This window comes from Neopelma chrysocephalum, unplaced genomic scaffold, assembly GCF_003984885.1.
Source record: "Neopelma chrysocephalum unplaced genomic scaffold, ASM398488v2 Primary Assembly neopelma1_22, whole genome shotgun sequence".
Classification (NCBI taxonomy): Eukaryota; Metazoa; Chordata; class Aves; order Passeriformes; family Pipridae; genus Neopelma; species Neopelma chrysocephalum.
In genome coordinates this window covers 24096097-24113203 of record NW_020897689.1, presented here as the reverse complement: position 1 = coordinate 24113203, position 17107 = coordinate 24096097, and the positions used below count along the sequence as shown (strand labels likewise).

The 17107-nt window shown below is 40.3% G+C and overlaps 1 protein-coding gene across 2 annotated transcripts; it reads left to right on the top strand.

Moving 5' to 3' along the window:
- Window positions 1–3330: 3330 nt before the first annotated feature.
- Window positions 3331–14613, top strand: RIOK3 (RIO kinase 3). Of its 2 annotated transcripts, none has more exons than XM_027675200.1 (13): window positions 3331–3545; window positions 4347–4468; window positions 5288–5433; window positions 5562–5666; window positions 6202–6311; window positions 7017–7160; window positions 8042–8169; window positions 9313–9501; window positions 9957–10116; window positions 11072–11152; window positions 11696–11785; window positions 12149–12256; window positions 13298–14613. In XM_027675200.1, the coding sequence occupies exons 1-13, from the start codon at window positions 3351–3353 to the stop codon at window positions 13397–13399; spliced, it is 1680 nt and encodes a 559-aa protein (XP_027531001.1). In that variant the 5' UTR covers window positions 3331–3350; the 3' UTR covers window positions 13400–14613. The 2 variants fall into 2 exon arrangements, with proteins under 2 accessions (XP_027531001.1, XP_027531011.1); XM_027675210.1 differs by having other exon boundaries at window positions 3332–3545; window positions 9316–9501.
- The last annotated feature ends 2494 nt before the right edge of the window (window positions 14614–17107 follow it).

Here is a 17107-nt window from a genome sequence, read left to right as displayed (position 1 = left end):
TTTACAGAACATTTCTTCTTAACATAATTCAGTTCAAAGCTTGATCCATTCATATAGGAGGTCATAGGATCAAGGCCTAATCAGGTAATATTAAGAGACTAAAATAGAACACTTATTTTTGAAAATTAAAAACTTAATAACAAGATATAGGAATATTAAGTCACTGTTTGAATCAAAAACTACCAAAACCCATTTTATTAATCAGTGCTTGCACAGCTGTGCAAGAACAATGATTTTCCCAGGGCAGCAGGACACTGCTTTGATATTCTGCTCATTTATAAAACTCTTAAATTTAGACAAAGAAGATTGAAGGGGGCATGGCAGCAATCTTCACATCCCAAAAGAAATAATCTCTTTCTGCCACGGCTAAGCGCAGAATGGAAAAGAACCACACTGGTACTCATCACCAGAAAAAGCCACCCTCGCCAGGCACTTGGCAGTGCTGGGTTAATGGTTGGACTTAATGATCTTAAAGGTCTTTTCCAACCTAAATGATATTATGACACTATAATGTCTCCATGGCACAAGCTTTTGTCATACCTGCAGGTTTGTCATGGTTTGAAAAGGCCCAAAATCCAATTCTGATTCCTAGCCCCCCTCCCACATCTCAACCCCATGTGAGATGGGTTTTCCAGACAAAAACACGAGACTCAATATGGGGGAAAGGAATATATTACAAAGACTATACACATAAATAAATACTATAATACATTACAAACAATCTTAACTCTATATCTATCTCTACCATGACAGTAATATTTACAATGGGCCAAATCTCTTCTCCCTCCAAATAAAAGTCCAGGAGAGAAGAAGAAGAAAAGACCCCTTCCAGTCTGTCAGCAGCAGGCTCTCTCTAGGCAGCAGGCTTTCTTCTTCTCTTCCAGGCAGCAGAAGCAGTTGCTGGCTCTCTGCCAGCACACACGAGGGGGTCTCCAAGCCCCTCGGCCCTCCGTCTTCAAACGGGGGTCTTTCCGTGGACTACGTAACCCCAGACAAGGTCGTTCCACCACGGTCATATCACGAAGCACGGGGGTCTTCGTGACAGTCTGGTATCTTCAGGGGAAATCAAGCCCCTGTGCAGAGCTCCCATGCTCTGCCTCAAAGATGGCTGCCAGCTTCTCTGAAGCTGCAGCAAGGGGGGGGGGAAAGGCCCAAGGTCACCCCCTCCACACACATTCTTTTGGCCATCCTGGCTGAGCTCTCAGGAGGCCGGAGCTTCTTAGCTCCTCTCTGTAGTGCATATTGCACTTTAAGACTCCACTCAGTCCACCACCCCCTCCTCTTTCTCAGAGGGGTCTCTAGCGAGTTTGGGGGTTTTGGTTTGTCCAGTTCTTACCCTCCGAAACTCTCTTCCTACTGCTGGCTTGGTTCTCTTGTCCTGTTGCTGCTTTTCCTTCTCCTCAGACACCTCTGTGTCTGCCTTAGCTGCATACCGGCTTGTGTTGCTCCTTTTGCTCCTTATCAGTTGGCTCTTTGCCACTGCTCTTCGGACACTGCTGTTCTGCTGCTGCTCCGTCGCTGCTCCCAGCGTCTCCCACTTCTATTTACAGGGGAGGAACTCCCCCAGCTCCTAGCTACAGGCACTCAGTCCAGTCTGACACTGTTCCGAGTCCCTGCAGCCCCCAACCGGGGGCTGGGGGGGGGCAGAGGCCCCCAAGGGGCCGGAGCCCCTTCTCCTCGTGGCCTCTACAACATGGCCACCACTTCTTCCAACAACAAGTACCACTGCTTCTCTTCCGGTCTCCAGAGATATGTTTATATTTTGCAGGAGCACTGATTGGTCAAGCCCCAAGGGTCACCACCCCCTGGGGGTTACCACTTTCTTAGTTTCAGGGGGAAACCTGGTTCAGACCACTACAAGGTTGTACATTACAACCTTCCAAATGATTTGTCTTTTAGTCGGGGATTTCCTGCAATAATGAACACTGGAACAAATTGTCTTGGGAGATTGGACTGTGTTACATCACTGCAGGTTGCTAAAGACAAATTAGATGAACTTTGGCCGATGAAGCTGATTCTTGCTGAGAGTTGATGAGAGTGGCTTTTGCTGGGCCTGCCCGGCAGCCTGGACTTTGCTAAATGTGTAACCCAGAACTTACTCCGAGCAGGCTGGGAGATGCCACAGGAGCTATGCTATCCCTTACCACTTCTGCTCTTGGAGCCAGCCAACTTTGCTAGGTTGTTTTTCAGGTTATTGATGGCAATTGTGATGGCACATTTGTCTACAACTGTTGATAGATACCTTCAACAGCTGGAGGTGAGCCAGGCCTGAGGGTTCTAGGCATTGTTTCCTTCTTATTGGGAAACTTGCCCAAGGAGACCTAAACAGCATCTGTGTTGTTGCAAAATGCCATTCTGTTGCCCTTGTCCTGGAAATAGGGCATTTAAGTCACAATACTATTTTCCAGAAAAATATTATGTATAAAATTTAGGTGTAAGAGGTGGTAAGTCACATACAAAATATTTAATTTTGTATTTACCACAAGGTATGGGATTAGGATTAAACTGTTTGCTTATGGTTTGCTTTGTTTTTTTTTTTCCATTCCCTCAGTTACTTCCTGATATAAAACCAAACATCGCCTATTTAATTTCACAGAATCAATTAGGTTGCAAAAGACCTCTGAGATCATTGAATCAACCCGATGACCCAACACCACCATGTCAACTAGATGATGGCACTAAGTGCCACATCCACTCTTTCCTTAAACACCTCTAGGGACAGTGACTCCACCAGCTCCCTCAGCAGCCCATTCCAATATCTAATCACATTTTCTGGGAAGAAATTGTTCCTAATGCCCAACCTAAGTCTCCCTGGTGCAGCTTAAGACTATGTCCTTTTGTCCTGTCACTTGCTGCCTGGGAGAAGAGACCGACCCCCATCTGGCTACAACCTTCGTTCAGGGAGTTGTAGAGAGTGATGAGGTCTCGCCTGAGCCTTCTCTTCTCCAGGTTAAACAACCCCAGCTCCCTCAGCCTCTCCTCACAGGACTTGTGCTCCAGGCCCTTCACCAGCTTCGTTGCCCTTCTCTGGACTCCATCCATTTGTTTTGCCGTTCGCTCGTGGTTTGGTTTGGTTTGGTTTGGCTTTTTTCCACGGTTCCCTCAGTTACTTCCGGAGATAAAAACAAACGTCAGCTCTTTAATTCCCCCCGTTCGCTTTGCCGCCAGCCCAGCTCCGGTGCCCGGCGCTGTCCCTCAACCCTCCGGGGCCGCCTGGCGGGGCAGGGCGGGGCAGGGCGAGGCGCCGGAACCGCGGGCCGGCCCTACCGAGAGCTCCGCACGCCGCTGGCGCGCCGCGGCCGCCGCGCTGACATCACCGGAAAGGCGGGCGATGCCCGAGCCGGCGGCCAATGGGCCGCCTGACGGCCCGTGACGGCCGGGGAGGACCGGGAAGGACCCGGAAGGTTTCGCAGTCGGAGCGTCGCTGCCCCGAAGAGAGACCCCGGTCCTGCCGCTCCCCGCCCGCCCCCGTGTGCCCCATGGACTCGGTGGGAGTCGCCGCCGCCGCCCCCGAAGCCGGTCCGGGCCCCGCCTGGCAGAGCAAGGTGAGCGCTGTGCCGGCAGCCCGGGGCCGCAGCGGGGCGGCCGCCGCTGTCCGGGCTCCGGGGAGGTGGCGGAGGAGGAGGAGAACAGAGGCCATGGAGAGGGCGCTGCGGGGCGGTGTCAGCACCGCCAGAGTCACGGTCACTTGGCAGAGCCACCCGAGTAGCGATGGACGGGGAATGGCGTTCTTGCTGCTACCGGCAATTATCTCCTTGCTGGAGAGGGCTGCTGTGGCAGCCTGATAAACGCGTTGCATCTCTCCAAGCTCTGCTGGCGACCAGGGAATTGGAGCTTGGTTATCACAGCGGTAGGCAGTGAGTCACAGCTTGGTTGGATTCGTCACTCCCCAGCCGCCGCCTCCCCCAGCGAGGTTATGTGTGTGCTTCTGCGGTTTTGAGGGGATGTTTTATGATGGCTGTCTTTTCAGGGCCTTAAAACTGGGGAGGAAGCTGTGCATAAGCTATTACGGTTGTGTTATTCCAAGAGAAGTTTTACATAGATTGTGTGTACACTTGTAAGCAAACTTTCTCGGAAGGCTTTACCCCGTCTTCAGAGAGTACCGACAAACTGACTTTTTCCTATCCCAGTTAGTGACTACCAACAGAGTTTCAACCCCAGTTCTCCCTACTGAGTTTATGAAGCTACTCTTTGAGTAGTACACCATAGTTTCCTAAGTATCTGTAGAAGACAAGCTCTTACAAGATTACATGAGCTTATTTTGGTGCCAGCGATCGCTAATTATCCTGATTATTGTGTTGTCACTTTACAAATCTTGCTGATTTTAATAAAATGTTTATTTACAGTGTCCGTGGGGAGCCCCTAACACAACATCAATATCATGTTCTCTTGCTGATGTAATGAGTGAACAGCTGGCAAAAGAACTGCAGCTGGAAGAGGAAAATGCTGCTTTTCCTGAAGTGGTTGCGTAAGTTCAAGCCCTGGATTAGTGATCTCCATAGTTGTGCTGCTATCTTCTCTCTCTTGTGCGTTTTCTTACAATGTGCTTAGGGCATAGCAATATAGCAAATGCTTTGCCTGTTGCCTCCTAACTCTGCTTCTTCAGATCTTTTTCAGTGAAGACGGCTTCCCCCAATTAAAAATCTTCCTTAGATTCTCTTCTCTGTTGCCCTTCCTTCTTTCTTCATGTTTTCTTTGCATTTTCTGGGTGTATTAACCCAGTCTGTAAACTATGTTTTGAGAAATCTCAGAAATGGGAGACTCCTTATAACAGTTTAAAATGTTATTTCAAGAACTGTCAGGTATATCACCTGTATCCTCCTACTATTTGAAAGCTCTAAACAAGGGCCAAGAGCTTACTAGTTTTAAACTTATAAAAATTTTTACTGCAGTCTTTCCTGTGAAGCAGAGCAAAGCAAATTGACACTATTTGGGCGTTTATTTGTTTTTATTTACAAAGCATATAAATATGTATACACACACATACAGCTGTATGCTGCCTTTTTTTTGTGTGAAGGACACCTTAAAAATAGAGCTTAATGCTTCTTACAGAATGGTAAGCAAGTAAAACTTCAAGTAATGTTTCCATCATAAAAAGTGGCAGAGAGAAATGATCTGTTAATATTTAGCGTTGGCTTGAAGGGGAGGTGGAGAGCTGAGATCCATTCCTTTCTGTGCAGCTCTACATGAAGTCTTATGTATAGACTGACGAAATGATACAAAGCAGTGGTTTATGCTTACATTACTGTGTTTAATTTTTTAAAATTTCTGCTTTCATCTCACATAGTGTTGCTGAAGGTCCATTTATTACAGGCGAAAATATTGACACTTCTAGTGACCTAATGCTAGCTCAGATGCTGCAGATGGAATTTGATAGGGAGTATGATGCACAGCTTCGGCGTGAAGAGAAGAAGATCAATGGAGATAGCAAAGGTACCTTCATCAGAAGAAATATTTTTGCTTTGGAGATATTCTTGGCACTCTGTTTAAGTTGGCAGAGGTGTGAGGAAGTAGCAAATCCCTGATAATCACTGACATACTTACTTCTTTTCTTTCTCAAGTCTCCATATCCTTTGAAAATTATCGGAAGGTGCATCCCTATGACAGTGACAGTTCAGAGGATGAGGTTGATTGGCAGGATACCCGTCATGATCCTTACAGAGCAGGTATGTGACAGTTTTAAACAATACAGTTTCTTCAGTTCATAGGCCTAAGAATATGACATAGTTAAATCAAGTTTTCTTTGAATGTAAGGAGGTATGCCAGTTGTATGTAAAAGCAATGACACCTCACTGGGAGGTGTCAGCAGGAGGTTAGGCAGGTAATTTCAGGCTTCTGACTGCCAGTATATTGGCTTCAGTGGCTGAATCTGGCTAAATAACTATTGTACGTGGAAAGTATTCTGAGATGGGCATATCTGTCATCTACATTTGGCTAGGGTCAATATCATCTTCACATGACATTGAATATTCCTGTTTTAATATGCCAAAAATGTGTCTGATACCCCAGAGAAGACACAGAAGTAAGTCATAATATAGCAAAGGAAGCTGTCATGCTTAGGATAAGAGAAGACTTCATTAAGATCATACGGTTGAAGTTATTTGAAATTATGTTACATTTTTGGACATTGTGGGACCTTTGTGAGCATAAGTTATGTTTGTTTTGGTGTAAAGTTTGATTTATTTTTCTCACTGCTGGCAGATAAACCTACTACCACACCGAGAAGGGGTTTCATAGGAAAAGGAAAAGATATTACTACTAAACATGATGAAGTGGTATGTGGAAGAAAGAACACTGCTCGCATGGAAAATGTAAGTGAAAACTTCGGGAAATTTATTTTGTGTATAAAACTGGAATGCTGCAATTCAACCAAAGAACTAATGCTTGTCCCTGTGTGCTACTGGATAAGTTGCTGATTTTTTTTCCCATTAAATCAAAGCAACGTAGTGTTTGGTTTAGTTATTCAAATTGGCAGTTTGAGTTGTGCGGGTTTTCTGTTTCATAATAGTTTGTTATTGACCATGATTCAAGAATTTGCACAGAACTGTTTTGGCAAAACAAAACTATCAGCAAGTTTGGCACACAGGCAAATAAAACATTGAAGCTACTTTTGAAAGGCATTGTGTAACCTCCTTTCTTTAATTAATTTCGTCTGATGAGCCAAGTAACTTATTTTCAGTCAATTATTTGACTTACAGCTTTTCAGTCTGTTTATCTGTAGCACATGCCTTCCATTTTCTTTAAGATAAGTGGTGCAACTTCTGCAAATAAGGAAATGCTGCAAGTGCTATTTTAGCAGGATGTTAGGTAATTTCATATCAATTTGGACAGAACTTTGAGTTCTGAGTCTAAAGCAATATGTTTTTTAACATAGTGACAACATTACACAAAGTGGGTTTCACATAGGTCCTAATCTACCCTGGGTATTTCCAAATCAGAATGAGAAATTTCTGTTTGTGCCAACTTTTGGTGTCTGCTAGTAACAATGCTTAAATTTCTATTATTTCTACTTGTAGTTTGCACCTGAATTCCAAGTTGGGGATGGAATTGGGATGGACTTAAAGCTGTCAAATCAAGTCTTCAATGCCTTAAAGCAACATGCATACTCTGAGGAACGTCGAAGTGCAAGGCTCCATGAAAAGAAGGAGCACTCCACTGCTGTATGTTTTTAATAAATTTTCTCTATATACTTTTTATCTTGTGTAATAGCTGAACACTGCTTTGGAAACTTCTTGAAACATTCCATTTTTAGTAAAACAGTTAAGAAATATTATACTAACATTGCTGAAGGAGATGGTATCAGCCAGCTCCTACTAGAAAAAGGCTAGTTTTATTTGAGCTGCATTACTGTGAGAGCCATATCAAAGTAAGAGCAAGCACCTTCCATTTTCTTTTTCTCTTTGTCTTTCTAAACTTGCCTAAACTTAATCAGCTATAATGAATAAACTGGCTGGAAGTTATTTATAGAAACTATCCAGAGGGCTAATCCTCTGCAGTTCAACCCTCTGGTTCCAAATATCTGTCTTCATAGCAAGCTCCAGGAAGATGAAGTGACCAACTAAACTGACTTAATAATTTAGGAAGTCAGTTGATAGGCTTTATGGGTGATTTTAGAGTAGGGCCTCTGGTGATTCCTGCTGTGGACTTCTTCAAATCTGAGTGTTTTGCTTTTCTTTATTATTACTGATATCAAAGAAATATAATAGTTAGGATATTTTGATTTATGATATGTAAAGACTTCTTGAAAACACTGTAGAAAGTGCTGTTGAGTCTGTGCGGAATTGGTAAAATACTGTATGTGTTACACAGGTGATAAGGAACCTGAGAGTATTAAATCCTAAGATGACAGTCCTGGAGCAGACTGATTTTGCTTCATCTGTTTGTTTCAGTTTGATTTTTCTTCCACTTTATCAGTTGAGAGAATTTTATTATTACATTATTCTTTCCACATAGTTGAAATCTTGTGGTGTATAAATATTCTAAATTTGCTGTAAAACAAAGAATTATTTTAATGAATTGAGTATTAATTTCTTGCCTGTAGGAGAAAGCAGTGGATCCCAAAACACGTTTACTTCTGTACAAGATGGTCAATGCTGGGATGCTGGAGACCATCACAGGCTGCATCAGCACAGGAAAAGAATCTGTTGTTTTTCATGCCTATGGAGGAAAGTAAGTATGTTGTTGTTACTGATGGTAGCCTTAAGTACCAGAGATGATTTAAAAAGCAGAAACCACAGAAATATTTAAACAGCTCCTTTTATGGCTTTTTTATTTCCAAGTCTTTAAAGTCTGTATTCATATGTATGCAGATAATAATAAAATCTAAAAGCCAAATGGTACCAACAATGAAGTAAAAAAAATCCCCACTTTCCTCCTTGGAGTCCATTTAATGAATGGGGACAAATCCACCTGCCTTTCTGTAGAAACAGATGTACTCCTTTTATAAAAAAGAAGTCTTGAGATTTTTGAGGAACTCTTTCCACCAACCTGCACCAGATTATAGAGCTGTCATGATGATATTAGGCTACCTGAAGATTGTCTTTCTATACAGATCACTGTATGGTCAGCTCCATCTGTGCAGCTCAGTGGAGGTGCTATTTGTTACTTTAGGGTTATCTTGAGCATAGTGTTGGGATGCTGTTCACATTGTGAGTCATGCAAGAGTCCAATTGTAAAAACTGCCACACTGGAAGGATTAAAATACATTAGTAATGATTGTAGTACATTTAGCTCACTTTAAATTAGTGGTGTTTGAGAAAGAACTAATAAAACCCAAATACAGATAATCGATTTAGAGATGTCAAGATAGAGGTAAGTTGTAAGTTGGAGTTGGGGAGAAAAGATGTGCCCTTTTTTTTTTTAACTTGACTGTTGCTTCAATGATGTTCAGGAGTGTTCTTTTGCTTGGTACTATTTAATATTTTTGTGGTGCTTTACAAAATACTATGATGCTACTATTATTGTTCTAACGGAAGACTATTTTCACCTGTAAATTCTTGTAGCAGGTATATCCATTAACAGGGCTGTTGTTAGCTATGACATTTAAGTAAAATATTACCAAACTGGGAGAGGTAACCTGTTTGATAAGCAACATATAATCAAAATGCCAAAACCCAAACATTCATATGCCAGTTTAATCATAGAATTGTTATAAACTTAACTTGAGTTGGCTTCTAGATTTGATAGAAAGTCAGACCTTCTCTTATATTAAAAATTGCTGTATCTTGTATTATATAAAAAACCCAAAAGCATGCATTTGGTTGTAAAGATGCGAATAGTTAACTTTGTTATATATTTGACTTTTTCCACGAGAAGTGCAACTGAAGATAAAGTTATTCCTCCAGAATGTGCCATCAAAGTGTTTAAAACAACTCTTAATGAATTCAAGAACCGTGACAAATACATCAAGGATGACTACAGATTTAAAGACCGCTTCAGTAAATTGAATCCACGAAAGATTATTCGTATGTGGGCTGAGAAAGAAATGCATAACTTAACAAGGTAAAGAAAAAAAATCAAGGGTAGTTGTCAAATGTTTTCTCTGCGTAAGGAAGATACACTATGTCTGGGTAGAAGTTTAGATTTGTTTTTTAGGTCAAAATAATATACAACGTGCCATAGATTGAAAAAGCTTCTGGTTTCTTACAGTTTAATGAGTTGTCAGCATGTTCAGTGATTTGGCAGCAGTTTACAAGCTCGTGAAGTTAGCAGGCTCTAGTTGTAAAAGTGTTCAGTGAGCATTCTTAGACTCACTTATGACTTTAATATCTGAATTTTCCTATGTGAAATAAATATATTTATTCAGTTTTCAATTCTCTCTATTTCAAAGACTTTTTTTATTCTGGATCAAGTTTCTTACACACTCTCTCAGATTGGAAATGAGCAAGCAGGAACTAGAACTATATCGTTTTGGGGCTTTTGTTTTTCTAAATCAGTATCTATTTTCTGATCCACAGAATGCAAAATGCAGGAATTCCTTGTCCTCAAGTAGTTATCCTTAAGAAACACGTCTTGGTTATGTCTTTCATTGGCAAGGACCAAATCCCAGCTCCTAAACTAAAGGATGTAACACTTAGTAGTGAAGACATGAAAAAGGCCTACTATCAGACTCTCAATGTAAGACAATGCTGATTTCTCCTCCAATTCTGGGTTGTGTTTTCTTTTAGGTGAATAACTTAAAGGACAAATCATCATTTATTTACTTTTTAGGATGCTTGCATCACTTCCAAGATATGAAGTCCAAAGTCTTATTTTGCTGCTGTTTAATGTGTGACTTAGAATAAATAAAAAATTATCCACTAAAAAAAGATATTTAAATTTAATCTTAACCTGAGTGGAAAACATGCTGGGACTTGATGACAGATACTTATCAGTAGAGGAATTATGAACAAGTAGTCCTTTTATAGAAGCAGCATGTGGTTTATAAAATTCTCTGAAGTCTTTCTGGGCTTACCAAACAATTTACAAGGCTTAAGCACTTTTGAAGAATGAGTTTGAATATTGCACAGTGGATTTTTCTATTTTCTGCTGTAATTGGTTCAAACATGTACCTGCTAACTGTTCACTCACTATTCCATTATAGAAATTAAAAAACCGAACCAGCCAACCAACCCCACATGTTGGTAATATGAATAGTCTAGGCCTCAAATTGTGAGACCAGTGAGCAACACAACCATGTTTTAAATGAATATGTATGCTGGTTAGGATTCAGCATCTACAACTCTGAGACTTCTTTCCTATGTGATAGCAGTGAAAATGACATGTATATCTAGAGAACGTGTTTATCTGTTTCGTGCACTTGGACTGATTGGCAGAGCTGACCTGAGTTTACCAGACTAATTCTTCAGACTTGCCAAAGAGCTAAGTTCAGTGATAAAAGCTTAGTTTGCTGGCAGAGTACCAAAACTGCGATTCCCTGCGTGGAAATTTATTGAAGACTTGGGTAAAAATTATGTAAATTAAGTCATGGGTTGGGGAAAGGCATTTTCTTTGTTTGTTTGTTTATTCTATAGTCACGCAAGCAATATTTATGTGGAGTATAGCATACCTTCATTAATTTGGTTCCTTGCAGATGATGCAGCAGTTGTATAAGGAGTGCAACCTGGTCCATGCAGATCTGAGTGAATACAACATGCTTTGGCATGATGGGAAGGTGAGTTTGTTCTTAATGTGGGGAGGAAAGGTTTCACAGAATCACAGAATATGCTGAGTTGGAAGAGACCCACAAGGATCATGGAGTCCAACTCCTAGCCCTGCACAGGACTATCCCTAATAGTCACACCATGGGCCTGAGAGCACTGTCCAAAGGTTTCTTGAACTCTGTCAGGCTTGGTGCTGTGACCACTTCCCTGGGGAGCCTGTTCCAGTGCCCAACCACCCTCTGGGTGAAGAACCTTTTTCTAATATCCAACCTAAACCTCCCCTGACACAACTTCAGGCCATTCCCTTGGGTCATGTCACTGGTCACCACAGACGAGATCAGTGCCTATCCCTCCTCTTCCTCTCATGAGGAAGTTATAGACTGCAATGAGGTCTCCCCTCAGTCTCCTCCAGCTTGAACAGACCAAGTGACCTCAGCTGTTCCTCATACAGCTTCCCCTCAAGGCCCTTCACCATCTTCATTGCCCTCCTTTGGACATTATCTCCAATGTGAAATTTTAATACAAAGTGAATTGCTATTTCTCTGTGACTACAGGTCTGGCTCATTGATGTCAGTCAGTCTGTAGAGCCAACCCATCCTCACGGACTTGAGTTTTTGTTCAGAGACTGTAGGAATGTTGCACAGGTAGGACCTCTTTGTCTGACAGTCTTCTGTTCTGCTGAATGTTTTCCAAGATAAAAATCAATTTAGAGCTAATTAAAAATCAACCAATACAACTCCGTAAAAAATGATCACCACCACATATATACAAGATTACTCTTGCATATTGTCCATGCTGGTGGTGTTTTTCTCTGAAAGGGAAAAAAGTGTGGAAGAGTAAAATGATACCACTAGAACTTGAAACTTATTTCAGTTATTTTTATCTGTGGGTCAATAAAAGCAAAAATGTAACTTTGACTAAATATTGTGATTGTAACTTGGGGAAGGAAAAGGAATATTTTGTTCTATGTAGTAAAGTGTTTAACGTGTGCTTTTTGTATTGACTAGTTCTTCCAGAAAGGAGGTGTGGCAGAAGCACTTAATGAGCGTGAACTCTTCAACGCTGTCTCAGGTTTAAATATTACAGCTGACAATGAAGTAGACTTCCAAGCAGAGGTATAGCTTTCTCTGTCCAACAATTTTAATTTGGTTAGCTATAGTAGCTGTTGTAATACCTTAACTTTCCACATTTAGTTTGCGTGATTGGTGTGTGTGAATAAAATTTCAGCAGTCATTCTGCATCCCTTTTTAAAAACCTGAGCATTTCAACCTAGTACAAATGTTTACAGAAACTCATATTGACAGGCCTCTCCACCCCCTTTCCTGATCCCCCTGCTCACAAGTGTAAAAGGCTTCATGTTGCATTTAGTTGCTTCCTTCAGGATTAAGGCAAATCTAGTGATCTGGTTTTAGTTTAAAAGCTAGCATTGTTGTCTTCCCTTACATACCTTAAAGGTTGTGCAGAGAAAGGAAAGCTGGGTAAACAATAATAATTGTTCTACTGCTTATTTTCATGGTTTAGATATTAACTTATTTGAATTTAAAGTTTAGGCTAGTGTTTTCAATTTTCAAGCCTAAAATCGTGCTACTGTAAATACAGATGTGGGAATCTTTGGTCACTGTTGGCTTTTAATTTTCAACCTTTGTCTGTAACTCTTCAAAGCGTGCATCCTGATATCAGACATTGAAAAAACCAGTTGTCAAACAGTCTATATTTACTAATTAAAGTTAGGGCGATGTGGCAATTCTACTCTACCTAATTACTCATGACAGTGTAGGTTTATGCTAGTCCAGCATGGAGTAGGTGGCAGCTTGAAATTAGGTAACTCCTGGGGAAGGTCCTCAGAGTAAGATAGAGATAAAGGGACCACAATGTCAAAAGTTCCATGATCATTATGTATCAGGTAATCAAGCAAAAAACAGTTCCCTCACTGACTGTGGTGTGAGCACTGGGGGGTCGGATGCGGTGTTTTTTTTCTTGTTTTATGTATAATGGAGTGCTACTCATTTTAGTAACTTGCTGAGAACACGTTTCAAGCTGTACTTTAATCACTGAAATATACCTGCTCTGTCATCTACTTTTTAACGCTGTTTAGCAGCATTTTGGTGCAGGCATGGTTTTATGACTTCAGCACGGTTTTATTTTTGTCTCTCTAGATTGAAGCTTTGGAAAAGATGAATGAAGATCATGTGCAGAATCATGGAAAGAAACTGTCAACGTTTTCAAGTGATGGAGACCCACCTATATATGATGAATAGCACTGAGTGTATAGCTGCTAACAAAACAAAACAACAAATTTACTGCTTCTAACTATGTTGGTGCAGTGGTAAATGTCAACTACCGATGTCAAGAGAGAGTGGTTGGCTGGGAATACCAAAATGGAAAACACAGCGAGCATATGGTGATGCCTCAGTGGTTTGCTTTTTTTTTAATTTGTCCCACATCAGGCTGTCACTGTAAGAATGGACTGTCACTACCACTTTGGACAGTCTGACAACTTCACAATTGGCCAGTTACATTAGACTGATGTAGCTCAGGTGGTCATATTTTGCATGATTCAGAGCTTATATATGTTTCAGTTTAAAAAAAATTAAAAAATCATCCAAAGTGTTTAGTGGGAAAGCACATGAGAAGAGCCCTTCTTTTTTTCCTATTGCAGCTTGAAAAACTAATTTAAAAATGTGTATGGACACAATGTCAGTGAACCTTTCATCCATCTCCACCAAGGGCAAAGTGAAAAGTCAAACTATGCACTGCAATCGTACGAAAATGTTAATTTAACAAACTAATGTATTTATATATGCAAAAGTCTGGACCTTTTCATTTGAAGTAGATGGAATGTGGCTCTAACTATCTCTGTAAATACAGTTGGGTATTACATGAGAAACAAATATGAATTCAACCTGCAGAGGACTTCCTTGGTGACATGCCAGGAAATCCTGACGGCTGCATCCAAGGTGCAAAGAGTAAGTTCAGTTAGCTTCACTCTTAGTATACAAATGGTTCCAAGAACTTGGTGCAAACTAAAAATAGAACTCTGTAATAATCCTGTCTCTGCCTAGGATGTCAGTTTAGAGCACCAAATGTGCTTGCCCTGAAGGTAATAGTAGACAAATCTGTGTATTCTTTTTGCACCTGTAAGCAAAAAAGCTTCACTTAGAAATATTTAGTTTCCCCAATCTATTTCATGTTTTTTTTCCTAATGTCAGACTTTATTTTTCACAAAGTTCTAAAAATCTAGCAATGTTTCTCTCCAAAACAACACATTTAAAGATGGACTGATGTGGTGGGATGGTTTGGAATTAAGAAATTCTAATCAACTTCTTTTTAACAGATTGCTGTTTCTGATGCTGCTCTTTATCAAGCAGAATATAGTGATGCTACATGTGACATTCTCACAGTGTGCTGTGAAAGTGACTTTTTTTATCTCTTTGTTGGAAAACTGCTGGTGAAGTAAAATCTTAAGATCTTATGGTGGTATTCTTGCATAGTTCTTTGCATCATACAGGCCTTCACTGATCCTCAGTGTTTCACTGGAGCAGTCTTAGGGTAGGACTACACTCATTCCTTGTAACAATAGAAGAATTACTATTTGAGTGGGTACTACATGAACAGTAAACAACCTTGATGGTTTTGCCAGTTTCATCCCAACACTTGGATCCTCTTCCCTTTCCTAAATCAGGTAATTGTCTTGGAGCTACCCCTTACTTTTGAAATAAAGGAACTTTTATCTTTTGGATACTTAAGTATGTTCCAAATCTCACAGTGAAAGTTTCCCAAAATAATGGTATTAGGGAAAGAACAGATTAGGTGCTGCTGTTAGCTGACCCCTTCAGGAAGATTACAAGCTTCCGTTGTCAAATATAAGCAGATCTTTTTCAGAGGAGAAGGCTTTTAAAAAGAAAAGGGTAATCTTATTCTAGGCTTATAACTAGCTTTAATACTCTTAACATTTCTTGGGGGGGGAAATCTCAAAATGGTTGCTAATACCTTAAAACATTCTTGTCTAGAAAAAGTGCTGATATCTACAGATACTTGCATCAGGTGAGAGGAAGAGATAGCAGAGATAAAGGGAAGTGAAGGGAGGGTGTTTTTTGGCCTGTTTGCGATTTGAAACAGGCCCTGCTTGTATTACTGTGCTTGGACTGAACCCACAGTTGTTACTAAAATTTTTAATTTCTTTCTAAAATTTGGCTAGCAAGGTTTAAAAAAAACAACAAAAAACAACTCACACAACCCACCAAATAAATGAAGCAATTGTTCTTAAGTCTAATTTAAACCTATTGGGCCCAATCATATCCTGTATTCTATATTTTAAATCATATGTTTACTTCCAGCAGTAAAACTGGCTCAGGAATTTGCTTTGAGATTTTAAGACACCTTCGTATATTTTCAAGTAGTTGAAAACAAGTATTGCTAAAACAAGCATTTTCCTGGACTCCTTTGAAATAAAAGGTTCCAGGATTATTATTATTACTATTAAGCAAATAGGATCTTAGTTTTGGAATTTGCCATCACAAGAGTTTCAAGTTGTGTGTTTATTTACTTGTCTGCTAATTTCACCCACGAGATAGCTCAGTTTGTACTGCAATTATAGGAAGTGCATGCTGTTCTTTAGAGAAGTAGGAGAAGGTTAAATGTCAGTAGAATTTTTAAAATTTTGACCTTGGATTAACTAAATTTCTGGCTAACATGAAATTAATTTTGTTATTTTGTGAAAAATTATAAACTTTCAGGTACTTTAAATGCTTTGGAAATACTTGTCGTCTCCAGTTAACATAGAATTGTTTGATGATGCAGGAGGATTCTGCAGAACAAACATCTTGCTGTAATTCCTAGTTGTGACTTTAATATCTCTAGTCTAATGTGAAATTATTGCAGATGGACGAACTGGGTCACAAGTCAGCCAGCAGTTGTTTGTATGATACTGTCTTAGTATCTGGTATTTAAATTTCTATTTCTCCTGTACTAAGCTGTGCTACTCTGTTTTAATCTGAAAAATTTTAAATCAGTAAGATCTCAGTCTTTTTCTCCCCCTCTTTTTAAATTTCCCTTTCTAAACCAATAAGCAAATATATAATTTATATTCTCTCAAAAATTCTGAATCATACTGTAGGGTTTACAACTAGTGAACTAAGGCATTAGCCAGTGCATCAACCAAAAAAATCCCATTGCTAGTTTACTGTCAAGACTAAAATACAAATAAGCATAAATGCTGAGGACCAAGCCAGACTTTAACTTAATAATGCTTTATTAATAAGCATTATTAATTATTAATTAATTAATTAATTATTAATTATTATTATTAATGCTGAAATAAAGGCTATTTTCAGAGTATAATTTCCATTTCTGAACTATTTTACAACAAACCACTGAAAAGCAGTTTCCTGCCCAGGAGCAGGATCAATAGCGACTGCTTCTCAGTGATGATGCGTGGACAAATAAAGGCAGAGCTCTGAAACAGCTGGTTCCTTTTTTTCCCCTCACCTAAAAGTTTTGTGTTGTTTTTAAAAGCACTGTAAAAGGTTGGGCCAAAAGCCCCGCAACTTGCCGCGGCCTCCTCGATGCCGTTTTGGTTTAGAAAGACAAAGTGCTTTTGTTTGCCTACTTACTGTTTTGAAGTCCACTACCTTTGCTTTAAAAAGCAAAATAAGTCCTCCCAGCTAGAGGGGTGCCCTGATAAGTGGCACTGGTTAAAGTCAGAGCTAACCCTAGGGACCTTCATTCCTCCTTTTTAACTCCTCTAATATTTGCACCCTTAAATATTTACATTGTGGAACCATCCTGTAACTCCACGCTCCGTCGGCGTGTTCCTTAGCTGCCTCCTTGCAAGCATTCACACCTTTTACGAAAGAGTTTTTACAGCTTCTCAGGTTCCTGCTTTCATTTGTTACGGTCACTGGTACCTTTCAGATGTTGATGTTCGACACAACTCCGAGCTTTGCAGCATTTGGGATCTGGGCTGT

Coding starts and splice junctions, on each gene's coding strand:
- RIOK3 (XM_027675200.1), top strand. CDS start 3,351: ATGGGCCGCCTGACGGCCCGTGACGGCCGGGGAGGACCGGGAAGGACC. Junction 6,312..7,016: donor ACACTGCTCGCATGGAAAAT/GTAAGTGAAAAC, acceptor TTCTACTTGTAG/TTTGCACCTGAATTCCAAGT. Junction 11,786..12,148: donor ACTGTAGGAATGTTGCACAG/GTAGGACCTCTT, acceptor TGTATTGACTAG/TTCTTCCAGAAAGGAGGTGT.